General features: G+C 42.5%; 1 protein-coding gene and 1 long non-coding RNA gene across 2 annotated transcripts; one reads left to right on the forward strand and one right to left on the reverse strand.

Moving 5' to 3' along the window:
• Positions 1-10,291: 10,291 nt before the first annotated feature.
• Positions 10,292-17,730, reverse strand: LOC148392038 (uncharacterized). Its single transcript, XR_015860882.1, has 4 exons — positions 17,423-17,730; positions 15,894-16,010; positions 13,153-13,416; positions 10,292-12,040 (listed from the first exon to the last, which is right to left on the reverse strand). It is a non-coding gene; the product is annotated as an uncharacterized LOC148392038 (long non-coding RNA).
• Positions 17,731-17,825: 95 nt separating this feature from the next.
• On the forward strand, positions 17,826-22,882 carry LOC148392039 (protein BTG3). The gene is made up of 5 exons (XM_088387311.1): positions 17,826-18,015; positions 20,609-20,787; positions 21,056-21,193; positions 21,277-21,628; positions 21,741-22,882. Exons 2-5 carry the CDS (start codon positions 20,615-20,617, stop codon positions 21,972-21,974), a joined length of 897 nt encoding a protein of 298 aa, XP_088243437.1. The 5' UTR covers positions 17,826-18,015; positions 20,609-20,614; the 3' UTR covers positions 21,975-22,882.
• The last annotated feature ends 707 nt before the right edge of the window (positions 22,883-23,589 follow it).

Genomic DNA, 23,589 nt, shown 5'->3' on the forward strand with positions numbered 1-23,589 from the left:
GAGAGAGGAGAGAGAGAGGTGAGAGAGAGAGACACTGATGTGTGCACTGCCAAGGGCACTTTGATTGAATCTCGTAATGTCCTACAACACTTAAAAATGTGCTCATTCATACATTTCTAACAACTAGTGATTTTTGTACAACAGCGTTTGGGGGTGTTTATTTACTCAACTGCAGGTATATCTGAACAAACACATTTTATATCGGTTAAACATTGCAGCCATTTAACAATATAGTGAAGCTGGAGATTGAGAAAATTAAGATTGGTATGTAGAAATGTAGCAAAACAACATAGACCATAATAATAAATAACAAAGATTCCTTAAACATTTTTAGTAGATGTGTGGGGATATGGTGACATTGGAAAAAATATATATATAATGGCAAGAAGCATTTTTGTCTTGTGGATTCCACTAATTTTGTCCCTGATGGTCACCAAAAAAAGTTTTAAAAGAAGACAACATGAATAAAGTCTGCGTGATTGCATCACAACTTGTCATTTTTTATTGACAACAGAGCAAAACGTACAAAAGGATAAAGTGCACCATGACGACAAAACTGGCGGGGTCGCGACTCCTGGCGGTCTTCCTTGGCCCTGCTTAGGGTGTATGTCACAAAGCCAGCCAACTGAGTCGCCCCCCCTGAGAACCTTTGTCTGGCCTTTACCGTTGGATCCAAACTTGGCCGCCAGACACTCTAAAAGTGTAGGACGAACACATGGCTGAGATCCCATGGGACACTTTTTTCGATCAAAAACCTTTGGAAGACATCACGAACAGTCCTTGATTGGAAAAAGGTTCCCCAGCCGTGATTTGGGCTCACTCTGTGAGGTTTTAGATTGCAGGAGTTTCTAATGTGACATTTTCTAAAATCACGAGACATTGGATCTCAAACGACAATGCAGCTTTGAAAGGAGCGTTGAAACTGAATGCAGCCCTGTTCCCGAGGACCTCACCTGTGACCTGCTTTGACCTCACAGGTTAAGGGTCTCAGGGACAGAGGGGCATACTGGCAAATTAAAAAAAAAAAAAAAAACAGCCACTGCCGGTATGATGCCGACGACAGGAAAAGGGGGAAAGACTAATGATGGCCGCAGCGCCGAGAGAAAGACGTGACCTCATCTCACTTTTCGGATGCTGCGGCACCGACCGACCCGTCTCTTGGTTGTTCCCTGCAGCTCACGTTGGCAAGTCATCGCCTCAGTTGAAACACTAAGACAGCGATCTCGGTATGATCGTGTCCGTCGTCTTGGTGTCCATTTTGCCGGCCGCCGGGCCATTTGATGAACGGCTAATACAAATCCTGGCACATGAATATTAGGAGGAGATGCAAAGCCGGAGAATAAATGCCATTTTATTAACATATAGCGGCGTCTAACAGACATTCAAGTGAGGTGAAATGTGATCTAAATGGTTTGAGGAAAAAAAAGCTGACGACATCACCCTTACCTTATGAAAAAATACACATTGCGTCAATGGCTTCGCAGCTGTCTGCTAAGAAAATGAAAACAACATTTAAGATGAAGGATTTACCGTTCAAGTCATCTCCAACATGCGCCTGAGTCAGTCCAATTAAGAATATTACAGACCGGCGCCCCGCTCAAAGCAGAAAACGGGGCGACGGCTGTGTGGAGGCACATACAGATTTAATTGGCGTACGTGTGATGTCATAGCATGAAACGCTTGTCATGGCAATGCACGCTTGTGTTCATGCGTACAGGTGGTCTTGGCGGGCCTGACCGTAACCAACCTGTCATCCTTCTGCGCCTTCCTTCATGTTGGAGGGAGCAGTCGAGGCAGCTGTGTCACATCTGGGAAGGAAGACCAACCGCGTCAGTGACTTTGTTCATATTCATCTCGACAAGAACGAGCGGGCGACAAAAAAAGTGACACGATGTACGTTTTGCAACATTAACCGCCTTTTCGATCGCGCTCCTTCGATTCCTTCGCGTGTCGGATTCGACGGGTTTCCAATCACATTGACAAATGTTCACAAAAAAAAGACGCACCACCGTAAACAAAGAGCGACTTACCCTCCGGCGGGACTTTTTCCTCGCAGGTTGCGAGTGTGCCTCCTCTTTCCCGCTGCTCTACGCCAGATGGCGAGCCCAGCGGCAGGTAGCTCACGGGAAGGGAATATTGATTGCGTTTGCAGTGTTGGGCTGTTGTGCGTCTGCCTACCTGACAAACATCCATGCACCACTGCAACCTTTTGTCTCAGCAGGGCTGCCGCCACAATGCTGCTGCTGCTGCTGCTGCAAAAAAAAAGCAAAATGACAAAGACATCACGCTTACTTAAACACCAGCAAACTATTCATCACACAGGACATTCAACACTTGGAGGCGACGCACACATGCACGCACACACGCACGCAAAATCATTTCCCCTCCGTGTTGCATTTAGCCGCCGCCACGCGCCTCTTTGCATCACACGACTTCTCCCCTCCTCCTTTTTTCACTCCCTCTCTCACTTTCTCTCTCGCTCTCTGTGTGTCACCCCCCCCCTTCTGTTCTCAACCGCACGTCTGCGCACACCAGTCAGTGAGCGACTCGCATGTGTTTGCGCGTGCGCGCGTGAGACAAGAGAGACGGAGGGCGGGAAAGAGTGCAACGAGTGCACGGATGTGTGTATTTGCGTGAGACTATGTGAGAGTGCGCATGCACGTGTGAGAGAATGATGAAGGGGGGGGGGGGGGGGGCTTGGTAGCAAAGCCGCTAGCTAGAAAGTAGGGATGAAGGGGGAGGGTCAGAATCCTCTAATAGTATGAAAATTGAGATAAAAATACCAAGCGCGAGTGAACCTTCAGGGTTGATATTTGCTGCCGCTTGCACGCCAATCATAACGTTATTACGTCATGCTTTAGCGACTCCATGGTGCTAATGTCGGTCAACACACATCATCAGCAACCAGTTTGATGAAGATGAAAATTTCACTCGGAACAAATTCAGCGAAAAAGAAAATTAACTTGGTGCGCATGTTCTGCTCACTTTCGTCTTTTTGGCAATTTTTTTTTTTTTTTTTAACATTTTCTTGTGAAGCTTCCCATTCAAATCTAGAGTAGTTTCAGTATGACACTCATATCAGAGTTGTTGACCGTGAAGGTTAAAAGAATCAAACACCCTTCAGGCGGACTGGAAAATGACAGGATTTTTTTTTAACCCTCTTATAGGATTGTTTCGTTGTGTGATGAGATGCTACACTTTGCATAAGCATCATGAATAGCTTGAGAGTGTTCTGACCAGAACATGAGCAGACTTTCAATCTGTTGAACCAAGATTTGCAGAATAGCAATTGTTCTCAACTCTTTTTCTCCGTAGATTCTTGGGGTCTGTGTGTTAAACACCAGCAAAAAAAAAAAAGACACAACCCAAACAAACCAGAAGCCAACAAAACAAGATTTAGCGAGAATTTCCCCAACACATAATGGAATCAATGAAGACAAACTCATCTTCACCTCTGTTAAAAATGCTTCCAGACGAGGATCTAATAAATATGCAAGGCCGATGATGCCAACCCTTTTTCCTCTGCCTGACAGAAAAACAATCTACACATGCATACTGCCGGATGAATATTTATGACGCAGCCTACATATATATATTTTATATGCTATATTATGTGCTATGCAAGTTCATCTACGTTCAGCTTTAGTCTCGTACCGTGAAGCTACTGACTGGGTACATGTCTGCTCATCTCAATCTGATAAAAGGGCTGACTGGAGTTCCGTGCAATATGTGATCATGCAGCAGCACACGTCATTAGCTCCTGTATTAAAGACGACAGAGTTTGCTCGCTGCGTGTGTGTGTGTGTCCTGCCACATTGGCTTCTTTGCAAGACTGCAGCTATCATGGGAGCCATTTTGTCCCAAAAACCTTGTGCAAAGGCAATTCTCAGAGGTCGGAGCATAACTCCCGGTCACATAGAGAATGTGACAGCCAGGTGCGTGTCATGGTGTGTATTTGTGAGTGTGTGCACGCCTGCGGCTGCACTCCGCAGTGGCACTGAGAAAGACAAAGCACTGGGAGTGCTCCACAGGGATGACATCATCAGTCTGGGATGGTGTCTGCCTTGTCTGTCTCAGGGTGGTGACGCGCTCATTTTATCCCCGAAGAACGTACACAGCCGTCGCGGAAATCATAGCAAGGGTGGCATTTGCAAACGCTTCCAGAGAAGCAGAGGTTTAAATTGGAGGATGGTTTGCGCTGGACTCCTAGGTGCCAACTTCCACGAGGCGCATGAATGAAAAATAATACATAAATGACGTTAAATGTTGGACGGCTAGACAATGAGCCAGACGTTTAGAGTTGCTGCTCTCTCTCCGCCGTGCTCATTATCCTTGGCCCACACGCCTCACTACTGTCAGGTGTTCATCTGTCTCCACTGGCAGGAGGGCGGCATGCTGCAGGGATGATAAAGACGACCGGCGGTGCCGAATCAGCACTATTCTTACCGATGCCCCTTTTCAGGGAGGTGGGAGGAGAGACGGCTATAATGCACTACAGTCGCTGCAAGCTGACAAAGTGAGGAAATAGGAGGAGGGAGGAGGAGGTAAGGTTATTGGGTTGAAAACCAGAATAAATTAGCAAGAGGGAGAGTCTGCAGGGTTTTGCCGGGGACGGCGCTAAGGCTTGTGCGGAGCCAACGACCATGGCAGCAGGAAAGCACAAAGTCATTGGCAAGGCCACGCTACTTTCTATAACATAGTTAAAAAAAACAATTTACAGCCTTGCACCAACAATATTCATATAAGGCTAGGCCGTGGGAGGCTCTCGGTTGTTTTCTCCAAAATGTTTGTGCTGCAGTGGGACGGGCCTCCAGCCTAATCTGCCACCAAGCAAACAACTGTGACAAATTGCTAGGCTCATGACAAAAAGAATGAAAACTACTTCTCGATGGCTGTGCAGCGGCTATCGTTAAGCCCGGAGGGGATAACACACGCAAGGTTACAACTGAATGAGTCACGGCGTTATCCAAAAGACGATGTGCTGGCAGAGTAACAACATACTTACCTCTCGGCCGGGGGTACATTAGACGTGGCAAGAAGTGACTCCGCAGGGAAAGCTAGAAGGTTGTACCGTTATCTCCGTGCTGTTTATTATGCGAAACAATACAACCAACTACCTCACACTGCAGAGCACAGACGGTCGAACTGCACCCCCCCAGACACGAGCTCAGAGTGGAGAAAGGCTAAACTATCTTCGTTTAGCGGATCAAATATTCGATTTACGTTCTGGAAAGCAACCCTTTGCTCTCTACGTCAGCTGGGTGGGCAAACGTAAGTGGCAGATTCGATTCTTTCATTTGCTGCAGGGTCACATGACTAAGTGGAAAACCAGAATGGTATAAATTACCCACTGAGTGACATGTTTAACAACAATGAATAAAGCACCTATTTACAACTCTCACGCAGTTGACGTACTACTCAAAGGTTTGACTCCATTCATAGGATTCTCATGTATTTCTAGCCATCTGCTGCCCTCTACCGGTGACTGTGCCTCATTGTTACTCCAGGCGAGACAATACTTGAAGACCCTCAAGGTCACGCAGTCTGGAAGATGAAGATGGGGAGATTTAGTCAGCAATTACCGAGCATCCTAACCAGACAAAACTATGCTTCACAAGCCTTAGCTTCATATCACCTCTAATTAAAACAACAAATCAGGCTACATGTTTTGTTGTGCGCTAGCTAGATTTTTTTTGTAGTTGCTAGAATGTAACATGACACTGTCCCTACAACTCTTCTCGGCACCAAAAAGCAAAACTTTAGGAAGGTCCAACATATTAGAGCTGACAGCAAATGTTTTGACAGCATTTTGACAGAGTGCAATTAAGATCTGTCAGTCAGTCTAATACAATCAAGCAGGAAGGAACAAAACCGGTGGCTGCCGCAACGTCATCCATCTTCGGTTCCGTGAATCCCGTCTCACATTGACGCATTTTCAATGCAAAGCCGCTGTCGTTTTGCTGCACTGGAAAAAATGGTTGACGCATTGGAAGACAGAGATTTGTCACATTTGACCTCTCGTTGAACTTTGCAGCTAAAAAAAAACCCACGCACATACAATGGCATTCATGTGCAAGACTTTCAATCTATTGTTTCTGATTGTTATCCTGATCCTATTCTTACTCTGACCCTCCTGCCACCCCGCCACCACTCAACACTCGCAATCCCTATCGCTCGCCTCTTACCCTCGAGCCACCCTCCATCAGCATTTCCGCGCCAAGAATTTCTACAGCTCCCCCACCGCCTCTACCTTATTTCCCAGTGTGTCGTACGTTCGCAGTCAAATCACGCAGAAATGCAGTGCAATTGTGCCAGTGTCAGCTATCCTTCTCCGGCTTTCTGCGTCCGCCGCCCTTTATAGATTGTCTGGCAAAAGGCGTAGCAAAGAAAATTGTCTTGGAAGTGTTCTATGAATGAATCTTAACGTCAAGGTTTCTCTTAATTATCACGCTCTGGCTTTGACACAAGTTGGCCTGCCTCGCTTTCCTCGAGATAATGCCTATAGTTCTTCAAAGACATAGAAGAAAATCATAGTAAATGATGCGCCTCGCTTTGAAGCTTTAAAGTTTGTGCGGCGGTGACCAAATGATGGAACATAGAGATACGGGAAGTTGAGTCGGTAAAGTAGCGGGGCCAATTTTCATCCGTGTCCGTACATGCACTCGCTCACAATGCAGCAAAAGCGTGACATGTTGCAATACTGATTTTGTTTTTTCGAATCAGGCTCTTATACCATGATGGCAAAAGCATCGTTGCCATGGGAATCTTTTGCCTGGCAACCCAAACAGCCTGGCAACAAGCCAAACTGTTGCCATGGCACAGATGTGAACTTATGCATGCTGGAGTGATTGGTCAGAATGTTTGTGATTACGACGGGAAACGTGCTAGCAGCAATGTTCTATATCTGATATTCAGAAATAGCCCTTAAAAAAAAAAAAAAAAGCATCAAAATGAGCCGGCTCAACTTTTTAATCGAAATTATGTTTGTGTTATTTACATTTTTGTTCCTAAGTTTCATTCAATTGAAAAAAAATCAAAAGACCTATGAAGCATCTTGACAAGAATCTTGACTGAAAAAATAACTGAACTTCCAATTCAAATATTTCGGGCAATCTAAAAAACTCAAGGTTCCATCGCTTTAGCCCATGGACAGACACACTATTTGATTAAATAATCAAATCCTATTCAACCTTCACCAAACCGTTATTAATTTATATGCAGGGTGAGCCAATATTTTGAATAGCAATGTTGATAAAGGCTCCACATGGCATTTTGGTGACAATCACCCATTGATGTCTTGACTGTTGGCATTTGTGGAAACAGATTCTCCGACAACATAGTTGTGTAACGACGGTAAATCATTTGATTTTAATGTCATAAAAGTGCTGCTTGACAGCAACTGGGAGGACTGGCAATGCAGACGCACAATTTTCTGCGACATAAACATTGCGTGCTATTTAATCGATGATATTTGCATCTACAGTAAATGGAGGGAAAAGTGCGAAGCCTCCCGCTCTCCTCCGACAAATAGAACTTCAAAAGAAGCAGCCAAACAGCTTTAGCTGTCCGGCTCCACAATGAGCATAATAAGTCCCTGCCCGCTGGGAGCTGCAGCCTAGTTCATTTAGCCATGTCTGTGCACATGTGCTTTTGTTCGACCGCCAGCTTCTCAGAGGCTCCCCACCTTCTGCCAGCTACAAAGCGGATGTATAGAGGAACCTTTCGGACCTCAATTTTACAGAGGAAATGCACCCCCTCCTCTCCTCCCTTCTATTTGCTCCTCACATGTAATGCCTGATTGACCACAGCACCCCTTAAAGAGGTCAAAGGGCAGACAAAACAGTCTGGCGTCATGGCAACCTGTGTGCCACCAACCAGAATTGTTGAGTGGGGGGGGGGGGGGGGGGGAAGCAAGGTGGGCTGTCACTTAAGCCCTTTAAGAATGCTGCCTTGTGTTTAGACTGCTGTGTGTGTAATACCGAAACACGCACGTAATGCACCTGCACGTTCAAAAGGTCCCTACAAATCTGCACTCGGGAATAATGAAGTCAAATCCCATCAAGTGATGCATACAAAATGGGCGCCAACGGAAAGTACCGAGACCACGCGGTGACGTGGGTTGGGTTCTGTGCGTGCACGCACACACTCCTACGATGGCGTGTGTAGGGTAAACTCTTTTGGTAAGAGGTTCTTTGTGACTGCTCGATGCAGTGGCAGTGTGTCCGTGATGGGGGGGAGGGGGCGAGGTAACGGATAAGCGGGAAGCAAATGCATTCAGATCGATACTGAGCCGAGAGAGGGCGATTGGGGTTGAGAGGGGAGAATGTGCGTGTGTGTGTGTGTATTGGTCTATGGAGGGACTGATTAATCATTCCTGTATTGTTATTGATTTTCTGTTAAGGGGGTGAGTCAGACTCTGAATTATGCGCCTCTGCGTGTATGTGTGCTCCAGTTTTCAATAGAAGTGCAAAGTAATCAATTAGTCCCAGACTTCCCAACGCTTTGGCTATGCTCGATAAACCCTTTTCGAAACTCTCCCATGCAGTAACTACAAACTGTTTGTAAATTCAGCACAACGAGCACAAAGTGTTCAATCGGGAATACTTTGTAGTTGGAGACAAAAAGTGCAAAATATTGTTTTCAGTGTTGAACAGGAACAAGGAAGAAAGGGGGGCGAACAGGAAATCCCCTGCGAGGAGCTAATGAGGAGCTGACGACCGAGCAGACATAACGGAGGATTGGGGGGGGTCAACGGCGTTCCGACATTGGCTGTGGCTTTTATTCATTTGTGAACGTACCTGGGCCAACACGCGAGCACAACATGAGGTTTTATGCGGCATTCAAAGATGCACTGGAAGCCCCGCGCTAAGTGAATAGAAGCTCCGCTCAACGTTACCTTGAACTTGAACAATGAGCCTGGTGTTTGTGCTGGGGCCACTTCCTGACCTTTCCATCCTTGCATGGAGGCAGCCGACCGCGGCCCCTCCTTTCATCTTACAGATGTGACCCTGCTGACCCGAACGAACCGAAGACTGCTTGTTGGTGATGGGCTGCAAATAGCATAAATGTCTATGAAGCATTGTTTACTTACAACAAGGTCATTTACTGTACAGTCAATCTGGGCTTTAGGACAAAATGGCTGTGGAGGTGACCGATATATTTTTAAGATTAGACTTCCATCCAAGGCTTCGAAAGATAAAAGTTCACTGCTACGATCCAGCGTCTTTATGAGCTTAAAAGGATCAGCTCCAAATGAAACTTTACAAAACTGTGAGATTTTAGAATGGATAGGAATCTATAGAAATACACTTGAGAGTTAGTCTACAACAAGAAAGTTACATTTAAAGGGATACTTTATTTATTTTGCATTTTTCAACAGTATAATGTTCATATTTTGTCTATAATTAATTTGATAATGTCATTATTATTCATGTAAAACTGATACATTTAAAAAATAATGTGTTTAGACTAAGGGAAGAGAGAATAACATTTCTGAGAGTTATTATTATATTATTTTTGCAATCATAAATTATACAATAATAATAATAATAGTTATATTGTACATGGTTGTTACAGTAATAAACTATTCTCAAGTGCATTTCCTATGGACAAACTCAAAATAGAAAATCAATCAGTTTTGGATTATTATTATTCACTTCCAGTAGCCTGCTCGCAAAATCCAGACAACTATTTAAAAAAAAAAAATTTTGCCTCTTACATGGCTCTGTCAGACTTCACAAATTAGATTTTTTGTTGTTGTTGAGACATTGAATTGCTGGAGGTGAATTTACATGTGAATGGTTGTCTGTATTATCAGCCTTGTGACTGACTGGTTGGTTATCTGTCCAGGGTATAATTTCCATCATCAGCTGGTATAGCCTCCAGATCACTAGAAGCGAGTACACGATAAGTATTTGAGCAAATGTGCTCCAGAAAAATAACCTCAAGCAACTGGCCCAATTAGCCTGCAAAAATAAATAGTAAATTGACTACATTTATAGAGACCTTTTCTAAATTGAAAATACCAAAAGAGTCTTTACAAATAGAACCTTATTACCACAATGATTATTTGCAGTGAAAGAAAAACTTAGTTCACACAATGATGCAACTCAACTTCGGGATCAAGCTTAGAAAATTAAGTGCTTGCCAAACCCAACTCATTACCTAATTAATGTTTTCACCACAAAGTGCTGTTTAATTGTTGTTAAATGTGTTTGAGCTTACAAGTCAAATAATTTACTATATTAATAGACAAAGATGAAACACTGGATGGGGGGAAAAAAAGAACACATTTTTCCTTCCTTCAAAGGGTTATTTGATCGTCGTTCTGAACAGAAAATATATGGATGATGCGGTTCTGATTGATTCTACATGCTGCCATAAATGACATTAACCGATGAAACCGATGACATGAACAATAAGAGAGTGTTAGCCATCAAAACCAATATAAGAGGCTCACACAGGGGTCATGGGGTCAAAGGGTCCGCAAACAACACATGGCTTTCCGGCTAATCAGCCCTTTTCTGAAACTATTTCATAAAGAATTTAGAGGAACACAACACTCAATCTGGATTTCAACCAAAGACAGACCCTGACAGCAACTTAGCCCAAAAACAATTTGCTGGATAAAAAGTGCTATATGAGAATTATGCACAGAAGAATGTATGACACAGGAGCAAGCCCTGATGGAAGAGATGAAAATAATAAATTCTCAATGCTGACTTTCAAAAAGTCATCAGTTTCCATCACCAGCAGAATGTACACAACACAAATATATATATATTTTTTGCAACCCCCAATATTCTCTCCCATAAATGCTGACGTCTATTATGTGTGGAAATATGTGGGGGGGAAAAAAAGTCAAAAGTGCCAAAAGTTAATTATCTGACCTTGCACCTGGGGGTTACCAAACATATTTCAGGGGGGGCAGTGCCCCCACGAATCCCCCTTTAGCTTCGCCAGTGTCAGGTATATAGTCTAATAATTCACTCCACTCAAAATTGAGCAAAATATAGAAACAAGACATTTTAAATAAGAATATTAGTGAGAAAAATGTTGTATCATCTATATTCCAATCCAGCAACATAAATTAATATATTTGACCTTCATCCAAGATTAGGTTTAAACAAGCATGTTAAAAAAGGGTTGCTTTACTAAGATACACGAAAACCATGTTTTATCTCCATGTCAAAACCGCCTGACTCAATGACAGGCACACACGGACGCTGGATTACCCTGTTTGAGGATTAAGTCCATTTATTATCTGACAGTGAAAGATTTAAATCGTATCAGATTTTATTTTATCAAGAAGAGCATATTTCATACATGTCATCTTGTCGTAGATAAAAAAAAAGCATATAAATTGTTGGCCAAAAAAAAAAAGACCCTGCCTCAACAGTTGTGCAAGTTTGCTGACCTGTCATACGCAGCAGGATGAATTTGCTCATTTTCTGGGCAACACTATTTGCTCTTATTACGCTAAATGAGGAACAGATGTTTTTCCATGCAAAATGGGGGAAATAGGGGGGAAAAAAAGTGGAAATCCAAAATATGAAAAATTCGTGAGTATGTGCCTTGTGGGTGACAAATTAAAGAACAAGCAAGAACTGAAGACCCAAAGCCTTGGCAGAGAATCACCAGGAATGAACTTCAACTTAAAAAAAAAATTGTCTCATCAGTTTTGGTCCCTTCAAAAGTGGAATTCCTGAAACACAATTAGTTTAAATAGGTTCTACCATCATGTAATATTTGTGAGCCTTGATTAATTTTTTGGTTGCTGAAAATCAGTGTAAAGAAATTGAAAAAAACATTTATTTGTTTGTTTGTTTGTGTTTATGGCCACAAATGTGACACAAAACAAAAGCTAAGTATTGTCAACTAAATCATCAAATGACTGATGAATACTGGAGGAGAAAAAAAATACTTCAACTTTAATTTTACTGTTCAGTCTAGCTGAGGGAAACTGTGCTCATGAAGTAGGAAAGCCCTGTGGGTATCCAGATGGAGCTTTCCCAACATAGCCCCATTTCAACCCCGTGTCCTAGAGAAGACAGACAAATGCAACTGGAACACTTAGTCCAGAGGGAATATAGCACACTCAGGCAGTGAAAGCTTTAGTACAGCCATAGTGGATGGTCACATGGTGGTCACATCTCTTTCTCGCTCTGTCTTTCTCTTCAATCCCAAAATAAAGCCTAGTTAAGATATGTTGACATCTCTTAAGGCATAGATTCATTCTGTCATTGAAATCCCAATGTAGGTCAAATAATCTACAAATCTCCATGGTAGCAAGTGCTCTGTTCAGACTAAAGAGTATCAAAGGCCATACTTTTAGAAAGTACTTGGCAACAGTCTGAAGGTATAGTTTACTAGCGGGAGGAAACCCTGAAGAAACCTGACTCAAGATTGGCCTTCACTGGTGTTGAACTGAGATTTGGCGCAGAAAGATAGAATGCATTTCAAATCTTTGCTTGAGATCCATCCATCCATCCATCCATCCATCCATCCATCCATCCATCCATCCATCCATCCATCCATCCATCCATCCATCCATCCATCCATCCATCAACAAAACCTAATGTGCAGCTATCAAGACCATCGTTGTCAGTTTGCATGCATTTACGTTGAAAAGTTCAAGGCCTGAGAGCTGCGAGCAGGTCTCCATGGAGATAGGTAGGCTTGTTAAGAGCCTGGATTGAAAGAGGACGTATCACAGGCCCTGGAGGGCGCATGTGGAGAGTCACGGACACAATAGAGGCTGGAAACACACGGGGAGGTGAGAGGCACATGACACAATCGCGCAGGTACTGAGAAGTATGGGTGCACAGCACTGAGTAGTCGGAACACTGGCAAAATCAGATTCATCATTGTGTAGGAAGCATGGGCAAATTAACGGATATCTTTCACTATTTAAACAGATTATTTGAAATCAATGTAACAGGTTCTCGACAACCACTCAGCAACCTAATGGACCTTAAAATCAGACTTTGGCTAGCAGAAAAGTGAGTTTTTGGCTACTTCTTAAACTGTTTGGCAAATACTGGAAATAAAATGAAATCTGTGCTCCACGTAGACAATGTAAGAAATATTGTACTTAAAAAATGTGTACTTAAAGAACATCAAGAGAACAAGTAAATGCTTTTTTTGTTTTACCTTGTCCCGCGTTTTCAGCCACTTGATTCCTCTCACATGGCCCACTCGGGAGTCCCTCTTAACTAGCAGGCTTACATTTCTGTTTTCCCTCCAGCCTTTGCGCCAATCCACTCTTCACATTTGATCCGCTGCGTGCAGCAAAATGAGGGGCTGGCAAAGGGGGCTGCTGGGATGGCATGCGCTTCGGCTGCGCGGAACCGGTTCCTCTGTGGTGTGAGAGGAGAGCCACCAAAGTCTCGGGAGGTGGAAAGGAAAAAGCTGGAGCTGAGAAAAGCGAAGGGGGGAGAGTACATCAATCGCCTCGTGTGTGTGTGTGTGTGTGTGTGTGTGTGTGTGTGTGTGTGTGTGTGTGTGTGTGTGTGTGTGTGTGTGTATGTGCGTGTGTATGCATGGTAGGAATGAAGGAGAAGTGAGAGGGAGGGACGGCGATTCAGAGAAAGGAAGGTGGGAGGGAAAATGTGGGAAGGAAAAGGGGAGGAGACAAATTTCCTCAATTTTTGAATTTCCCCCTCTTTTTCTCTCTCAAGTGAGCCATACGCTACATACCAATGAAACTTGTCGTTCTTTTATTCGCCCCCCCCTCCCCTCCCCTCCCATCTTTGCGGCTGTTTTGTTTCCCTTTGGTATATTTTTCTTTGTCAGAGCCAGCTGTGTCTTTAAGCCTCGTGCACTTGAACTCCGAGTGCTTTTCTTTCTCGGTGTACTTCCCCTCTGCTGGCCCCCCAGCATACAGGAAAGACACTCAGCTTGCACGAGTGTGTGTGTGTGTATGTGTGTGAGAGAGAGGGAGATAGAGAGACTACACAGAGGAGCAAAAAAGGGGCCGAGGGAGAAATGCAGCTGGGGGGAAGGGAAAGGTTTGTAAATGGTGGTTCAAGGCTAGGGCAGCCAGCCCACGAGTGTCACATGAAAAGGGCATTTCCTAATACTGTACACACCGCCAAAATCACCACAATGACATCCTAATGAGAACATGTGTTCTTGTTTTTTTACTATTCCAAGGCCCGCATCAATATTAATGGGCTGCCTAATGTGTTTGATGGCTGCTGCTGAAATATTGATCGGGAGGAATAAAGTGTGTTTGTAGCGGTCGGCAGTCAAGGAAAGAGTACGAGGTTAATGTCAGACCACTGAAGAGATCTGCTCATCTCCATAGCAACGGTGTTTGGAAATAATATATTTTCTTCAGGCGTAGGGTCAGGTTTTTGCTTTCAAACGTTTGTCTCTCAAAGAAGGAGGGGGGGGGGGGGGGGGGGAGAAAAAAATGAGTTATGAGAGTAAGGTCCGCCCGCTCACCTTGAGTGATTCGTTTGTGGAGACAGCAAAAAAAAAAAAAGAGAGGAGGAGGCCAGTCAGGAGATCTGGAAAGATTCAGTTAGAGGCCAACAAGGGCACACTGTAAACTGAACCACCCTGCACCTCTCCTCTTGCACAGGCTTGCATATGTTCAATTGTTCTGCTCGACATATGTGTGGAGTATATTTTGCACACACTCTCAAAATGATACACTTAAAGTCCATTCAATAACTAAAAAAAAGAATAAATAATGGCATTCTGTCGTGCCATAAATTTGGTCGACCACAGCGATGAGCTTACAGAGTTGAAGAAGAGGTGAGACAGGTTTTGGAGTTTCAGGGTCAAGGTCAGTAGAGCGACCCACCACAAAGACTCCCTAAGCGTGTTACATGAAATTTACTTCAACTTTGCTACATCAGCCCAGAAGCAGTAGATACTACTCCAAATCCATAACAGCTAAGTAAAGTACTCCTCAAGCGTGTGGATCAGTTGTTGCACTAGTGTGATCCCTCAAGATGTGATTTATTTCCTGCTTACACAATGTTTCATTCTTTTCATGTTTGTTATGTTTATTCCCAACGCACTTTGAAGTGGAGTGGATTTGTAATATATTCCACGTTTTGATGGGGCCAAAGCTGGAGTTGCTCTGTAATGGATTCTACGTTTTGATGAGACCAAAGCAAGGCGTGGGAATGAAATATAGGCAATTAAAAAGCCACAAGCAACATTCCATGGAGTGAGAAAGAGTCTGCTTGCTGATTTAAACTGATATCGGGGTTGATTTAAGGCCATCTTAACTGCTGAGAAAACATCTTTACATTGGATTTACATCCTGTGAATCCTCAGAAAATTATTAAATAATCCGGTGGAAAACTTGGAATCAGGCTGAAGCTGGAAATAAATGATAATGTTTGTGCTGAGAAGACAATTTATTTAGTTCTTGGCTGACAAGATCCAGTATGTTCTCATCTCGGGTGTAAATCAAAGTAAAGCGGTTGTAACTAAAACGCCGTCGTCTACTTAACAGTGACAAGCCCAAACGCACAGTCGGCTAAAATTTGAGTTCAGCTCTTACTTTGGTGTCATGAAACTCATCCTAAAATAAGTCGTCATGTCTTTAAAACCAAAAATCTGTGATGGTTTATGCTAAATTATAGGTGTCAAACTCAAGGCCCGTGGGCCAGATAAGGCCCGCCATATTATTCTATGTGGCCCGCCAAGACAAATTTTGCCTCGACTTAGTGTCATGACTAAAATTACAAATTGTCTTCATTTTTGAGAAATACAAATATTGCTAGCAATTTTTTTATGATCTTTTTAAACAGTTTTTACTGATTTCAAAAACAAATATACTGCAAATACAAATAGATATTGATCCACAGTCAAGTGGAGGAGGAGAAAGAGGTGAGAAAGCTAAAGGTCAAAGGAGAAGGTGTTGTTCATACCTTTTTGTTCGGAAGGCACGAGCATGTCGAGGGGATCCGAGTGGAGGTGACTGAAAGCCACAAAGACACACTTCTGCAGCCAGACAAGCCGGTCCAAGGCTCAAGGTCGGTCATTACCTGAGGGAAAGAGCCGGCATGTGACTTAGGGCAAGGAATGCTTACACTGATCTTGAAATGGCCCGACCGATCGATGGCTTTAAGCTCCCAGTGAAAGCGAGAAATCAATATGTTTTTAAAGGCAAAGGAGGCTGCATGTGGTTTGCGCGTGTGGCCCACACTGAAGGCTCCAGATGTGTTCCGACTACTACTACTTGAATAGCTAACGCTGCATCTAACACTGTGAAAAATGTGTTTAAATCACAATTATCCCAGTTTGATTGTTATTCGCTCGCAGCATAATGTGTTGGAGCAGCGCAAATGCCATGCCAACAGGGGAAATCAATTGAGCAAGGTGATGCACAGCATGGAAAACGAGCAAATAAGTACACCGATAAATGAACCGAACGACCTATGACGCTTAGCGAAAATTAAGTGCTTGTTTAAGGACTCTGTAATGCAATCAAGGTTACAGTTCATAACAGGAAGGTCCTCCGGAGATTCAGCTCAAGACAACCACATATGAAAATAGCACCAACTATAACCACATGAAGACCTCCGTGAAAATAAATGAAAAAAGAGAAGGAACATAAAGCTAAGAGGTGCAAATGCAATCATGCCAGAGGACATTAGATTAACTAATGACTCAGTCTTTGTAATCAGTTATGACTTTTAAATATTTAATACCTGAGTAATAAAAAGATAGTGGATGGGGAAAAAAATATAAAATTCACATTTTCTAAAATAAAACATATTAAATGAAAACAAATATTTGAAGTTACAAAACAAGCACTATTACTCAAATATGAAGCATTATCAATAAAATGCTGGCTTTTATTTATCATGTCACACGTTGCTAAGTTTCAAGACACAAGGCTGCTCTCTAGCGGACAAAAAGAGTAACGCAGTACATCGTAAATGCATTGGGATAATATTGTAGAATAACTGTGTGACACTAAGCTCTAAAGTAGTCTATTGATGATTAAAAATGCCTATTGCCATCAATATGATCAGATCAGAGTAACAACATTTCTGATTACTTAATGACCTGTCATAATGGGTATTTGTGTACACATTAACAGCCTTCAAAAAACGGACTCATGTTATGGCTGGATGTCTGCGGTCTAAAGAGCACTGGGTGGCTTGAAAGGAGGAACTACACTGAGATAAGCATGAGGCCTTGAAAAATCAGAAATACAATGTGCTTTTGGAATTTACAAATGACAAGGATTCAGAAATATAATAGAACACGATTAAATAAAATTATTAGAGGTGTATCGAATGCCCCTGAATTTGCAAATTTTGGAACTAAACAAAGATTAACAAAAATCATTGTTATACATTAATTTTTTTTTACATGTATGACAATCAGCAATATTAATTAAGCAAAATGCACTATATATTATTTGTCGAGGTGAGACTGTCGACTTTACCTCTGACTTCTATCAGAGCAGTGGAGTGAGTAGTCTGCATAGGGTTTCTCCGTGGACTTCTTCACAAAACATGCATGCTATGTACATTGAATACTTTAAATTTGCCTTAGCTATGAGCTCGAGTGTCAAAGGTAGCAGTCAGTTAGCATAGCTGTATGTGCAAAAATATACAAAGTTGTTCACGATTAATCTTGAGCAAAGTTGTTGCATAGTCGAGCGTAGTTCTTAACGGTATCAAATAATCATCCAGCCACGAGCATTTCAACGGAATGGTGCAACAAAACATTTCGGAGTCGCCATAGTGTCAAGTAAGCAAGTTACCTGTTTGTCCTTATATGGTGTGGTGGGGGCGTGGTTAGCGCGCCAAATTCGTCAGCGCGCTGATGACTCTCGGTTACAGGAAGTGAGTCACACAACTGACGGTAATGTTGCGAGTCGCACGCTGTAGCAACGAGGACGCTGGTGAGAAAGAACAAGGAAGCAACATGTGGCTGGCACAATAACTCCACACGGCAGCGTAGAGAGCCACCCCCGCGATCACGATCAGACGAGTAGATCGGATCTTCACTGAACACACTTTTGAATACTCAGTGGTGAGTTGATTTTTTTGCGGTCTTCTTTGCGCTCATTTAAAATACTCTTATGGTATCGGGACTGACTTTTGGGTTCAAATTATTATGATCAGCCGGATTTACTACATGAGTACAAAATATTCCTACTACGTTCGCTTATCGTTAAATGGTGTTTTCACGGCTACCGTTTTTCGTGTCGTTAATAATTTGTAGCGTAAACTTATATTTTGCCACCCACTTGAGTGAGTTTCCAACGAGGGGGTTTCCGCACTGCCAGAAAAGGTTAAACGTAGCGTTTCGCTTTCCATCGAAACCAAATAGCCTTCACATAATTGACGATTTCGTGAAGTTTTCATCGGCCCCATCCGAGCACCGACTGACACGTGTTGCCTCTGCCGCTGTGTTTTTGTGTCCATGTGGGACGTGGATGGTGAAAACGAGTTCGTTGCGTTTCATCCGATCTTAAATAATTAAGTAACCAGTTTCAAAAGTCACACGATTTCAGTGATGATAAATGTAAAGTGGGCTGATTGTGGTGACGTCAGCAAAAAAAAAAAATCTTTTAGGTGATCTTTTTCTAACAAAGAGGAATTTCTTTGTCCTAATGTTATTTGAAGATCCTGTGATAATGGCAAGAGGCTGCTGGTCCCGTTTTGGACCAGGAACCATTTTTAGGACCACTAAATATTATGGTTGACATTACTCAGATAATGCCTAATGGTAAAATAAAATGCTATGTAACATTGTTTTCTAAAATATGCCATTTGTTTTTATTCTTATGGGCTTGGTCTTTAACATGAGGATTACAATTTTAAAAATGTCTGCCGTTTGCATATCCTTCCCATGCCCAAATTGGTTTTGTCTGAATTAATTGAAAAATCTTCACAATATTTATATGTGCCCTGCAATGGACTGCTGTGCTGTGCATCTCACCCAAAGCCAGCCGAGATCAGTTCCAGCTAATGAGGATAACACAAGCGCTGTCCCGTGCAATTTCTCAGTTTCCCACCAAATAGAATTGAAATTAGTCCATCTCAGTTCAAGTTTCACTATCCAAATTAGACATGGCCTCCCTCCCTGGGAAACATAAATATACATACATTATCATTTACTTTCATCCTTTAATCCTCATTACTTTATGATGTAATATGTTAGGTTAACAGGCTAATACTTTTCGCGCCGCAAAAAAATACAACCTAAGTTTGTAGCCTTACCAGACATTCTAAAATGCTTAGTCCGCCACATTTTATCTACTTTCAGTTCCATAAACACAACTTCAGGATAAAGTCAAGTACAAGGTTGCATTTATCTGCAATTTGAGACGCGAGAAAGAGAAACGCCATACACGATAATTCCCTGACAAAGTGACAGTTCAGGTATGTGGCAAAATAAACAGCTATACGTCACTCCCAGTTCACACCAGGTGCAGAACAGCTACGTTGCGATTTTGTCGCGGAAGACTCACAACTGCAATTCACAGCTGCGTCTCCGGAAATTTCCGACCACAAGATCACGCTGAAGAGTTTAGTTCACGCAATAACAACCGTGTAAAAGACAGCAGCGTGTAATCATTGGCTATACTTTTGTTCACATTGATACGCTTTTGGAACATGATTTCCGAGACTCTTCTAAGAACGTTTTGTGTTTACATAGTGTTATTTTGTTCTCTTTTATTTATCGTGATCTCGTGGGGGTAGATTTCCGGAGACGCAACGTAAATTAGACCATTAGAACGGGCTTGTTTAGTTTTCCCAGGAAAACGACTAACTGCAAAATGGCCACCTTCCTCTTTGAGTTTTATAAATAATGCCGAAATCTCATGAGACGTATCAAGGTCTGACGTTCAACTCCAAATTGTATGGTTTTAGCGCCATTTCAACTTTGCATGTTACTCTAAGTTTTTTCCCCCCCACAACTTAAACAATGAGGTATTAGTGGCGTACTGTTCTAAAAAAACATCAAGCCAGCTTGGCAGCCCAGCTGGAGTTGCCTTGGCCGTTTTTCATCGACGTGCTCCTCTCCCGCGGTCAGACTGACACTGGCAACCTCCTCACACGGACACACTATCTAAAGATAAACAACCAGCTCAATGTGCAGGTCATAATACTTGTGAGCTTGTTGTTTGCCTTTATTCCAACTTCCTTTTGCTAACACTCAGCTGCATTTGTAGGATGTCCAGTTCTTTTTTCGGATCACTGTACAAGTCATTGTAACATGACATGAAGGAACAAAAGTGTATTAAAAAGAGGACGTAGTGGGTAAGATGGTAATGCTGAGTTTAGATTTACAACGTTGTTAGGGGTAATTTAACATCTATCCAATTGCAAACTTAATTGTTGCAATAATAAGTATCTGACTATCAGTTTGAACCAATGCTGCACTTGTACTGGACTGTTGTGTACTTAATCAAATGTCTGTTTAAGGTTTAAAAAGAACAACAACATGAAGCTCATGGCCATTTGTGCAGGGACATTCCTTATCGTTGATAATAGCGCCACAAAAAAAAAAAATCTGTGCATGTAATCTGTCAGTAGGTTGCTTATAAAACCGCCCTCGTGAAAACCAGTTATACATTGTTGACAAGTGCAAGTGATTTCTCATTTGTTCTGTGTAGGCAAGCATGAAAAGAGAGGTGAAGGCCGGAGTCAACTTCTTCAAGCGGCTTGCTGTGACGGGAGGCAAGCTGGATGAAGCCAGAGTGCAGTTGTTTGCCGAGAAGCTTCAGCGGCTCTTATGCGACAAGTACGATGGCCATTGGTACCCGGACCATCCGACCAAAGGCCAGGCGTTCAGGTGAATTGACACTTGTATTCATTTTAGCAACCTTGAAAGAAGGATAATTGTTATAATTTTATCAACTACGTAAAATGTGACATCTCCTGTTCGGACTGAATGAAACAATCGTACATTCCTTTCTTATTTTGGTAATGTTACCGACGTTTCAGCAATTAAAATTATATTGAGTCGACGCCTTTAATTGTTATGCTGCTACTTGTAAGAGGCCCAGCGTGCTCGCTTCAAGCTCGTGTCAGTGTTTAGTTTTATTTTTTTTCCATCTCAGATGTATCCGGATAAATAAGGGAATACCCACAGATGAGGTGCTCTTAAAGGCCTGCAAAGAGAGCGAGCTCACGCCCAGTGACCTTTGCCTTCCTCCAGAAGTCACCGTGTGGATCGACCCGCTGGAGGTGTGCGTGAGGTGAGTCACCGTCTGGGAGTGTGAGCATGTTGTCATCAAACAATCAAGTGTGCGATGAATCAACGTTTCATCATCCTCCGCAGATCCAGAGAGAGCAGCTACCCGTTCTCAATAGCCTCTTTCACGGACAAAGATGAGGAGGAAGAGGAGAACGTAAACAAAGCACAGGAGGATTTGCCCATAGACCCGACAAACCACGACACGTCCGACTATCACTCTGCCACGTCTTCGGATTGCGGGTCGGCTGTGTCCAGCGACACTGAGGAAGAGGTGGCAGTGGCGGCAAAGGACCAAGAGACAGAAGGGGAGCAAGAAAAAAAGCCGCCGGCGGAAAAGCAGCCGGCACAGGACGACGTTTTCAAGATAATGAAGGTGCCCAGAATTCGCAGACGCCATGAAGGTGGATCAACCCGAGTCAGTTACTACAGAAATGCGGTATGCTGTTTTTTTTTTTTTTGCTCCCTCTTTTTTTTGGTGACATCTTGGGGTGTATTGTTACGCAGCCTAAAGTAGTCCCTGATGTCTTTTTCTCTTCCCAACCTTCCAGGTTCCAGTGAGGCGCCATTTTTTCTGCCAACCCGTACCAGTCTGGTCCCATTGCATGAACCACGCACCGATGCTCGTCGTTGCCCCTCCTCCGCCCCCACCCTGTCCGGTGTTAGTCCACTACCTGCCACATCCTCCCCCGCCACACTTTGTCGTTCCTCGGGCGGCGCTACAGCCGTGGCAACCTGCGAATGATGAGATGCTCGGATTGCGGTCCTCGGCCGTGCCGATTTAGCCAAACGCAAGACAGAAGAACTTTTCCACAAGTGTCACGTTTTAAGATTTTCCTTGCACATATTATCTCTTTTATGTCTAATGTTTTAATCTGTATATTGTCAGTTACTTATTCTCGGCAGAATTATTTTACTGCTTTTTTTTTTTTTTCTTCTCGGACTCGCGGGACCTATCAAATCTGCACAGTCAATTGGGTGCCTGTATATGCTCAGGGATTCTCTGCAATACTTTTTATGCCAGATAATTACCTTTTTTTAAAGGTTGTATTTTCCCCGTGTTCTTCTACAAACACAGCAATGTGAACACACAAGTGTTAATCTTAACAAAATGCGATTCAGGGTTTTAGTATTTTAAAAGTCTTGAAGCTACATATGTCTTTTAATGAGAAGAAAAATATTTTCTCTCAAATGCCTGTAGATAGTGCTAATACTAGATATGACAAAGACTGATTTACACTTTTTTAATGCCGTTTTCTTAATTATATTTGATCACTCAACTGGAAACTCAATGATACTGTAAATTATATCTTTTTTTCTGTATGTTGCTTTTAGAGGACACGATTTACTCGAGTACCAGCTGCATTTTAATATTTAAGTGGGTGTTTTGCTTCATCTGCTGTCCGTTTGTGCATGTCAATGTTGCTTTGTGATTTACTGATGCTTTTCTATCTGCGGTCACGGTTGCTTTTTTTTCAGATGGCTTGCATTAATTTTACTGACTAATGTTACCTATGAAATTGTACATTCAGGCTTGAATATTAATAGGTGCCGACTGATTCTTAGAAACTGATTATTTAATTTTTTACTTTACTATTATTTAATTTCTATGCAACAGCAAAATTTTCCGTTCCTTATGCCTTTTTTTCTATTTAATACTTTCTCATGGATTAAATCAACACCAAACAAGTGATATCTTTGTCTTTTTATCTTTTTTTTTTTTAAATGACATTTTTATATTTTATTTACCAATATGTGATAGCAGTAGCGTATGCATGGAATGCATCACACTGAGGTATTCCATCTTTAAGATATAATCAACTAAACACTGACCTTTGACTCGCCCCTAACTTCTGCTAATTATCACAAAATAAATAAATTTTACACAGTAACTGAACAAAACGTAACAGTGTCAACAGTAGCGCAAGTGGAGAGATACTATTGAAGGAACAAAACTAAATTGTGAAATTAAGTCAACAGTGACGTTTTTCATCCACTAGAGGTCGTTGTGCTGCAGTCAAAACTTACATCCAAGACGCAAACTGACAATTGGATGAAGTCAAAAACAAAGCATTGCACCGATGTAACGCAAAGTTAATTTTTAAGTGTATGAAAGATAGATAATCTAAGATTATTGGGAGAACCAGAGGGTCCCAAAAATCCAATTTAGCGGCCCATCTGACTCCACGAGAGTCCATAAAGTTGCCGAAACACTGCGGTCTGTCACGCATTAAGTACTTTTTATTCAATTTTTTTGCAAAATAATATTTGTGCGCCATAAACCTTGGTCCGCCTTATATTGTATCGTTATGGAAACAGCACATTCCTTAAAGTTTGTCTTAAAACTCTTCCGGCCCGGTTGCAAACAAAACACCACGTGAATCCCGCAGAGCGCAGCAT

The sequence above is a fragment of the Syngnathus floridae genome, chromosome 10, assembly GCF_059516105.1.
Source record: "Syngnathus floridae isolate MCC-2025c chromosome 10, RoL_Sflo_1.0, whole genome shotgun sequence".
NCBI lineage: Eukaryota > Metazoa > Chordata > Actinopteri > Syngnathiformes > Syngnathidae > Syngnathus > Syngnathus floridae.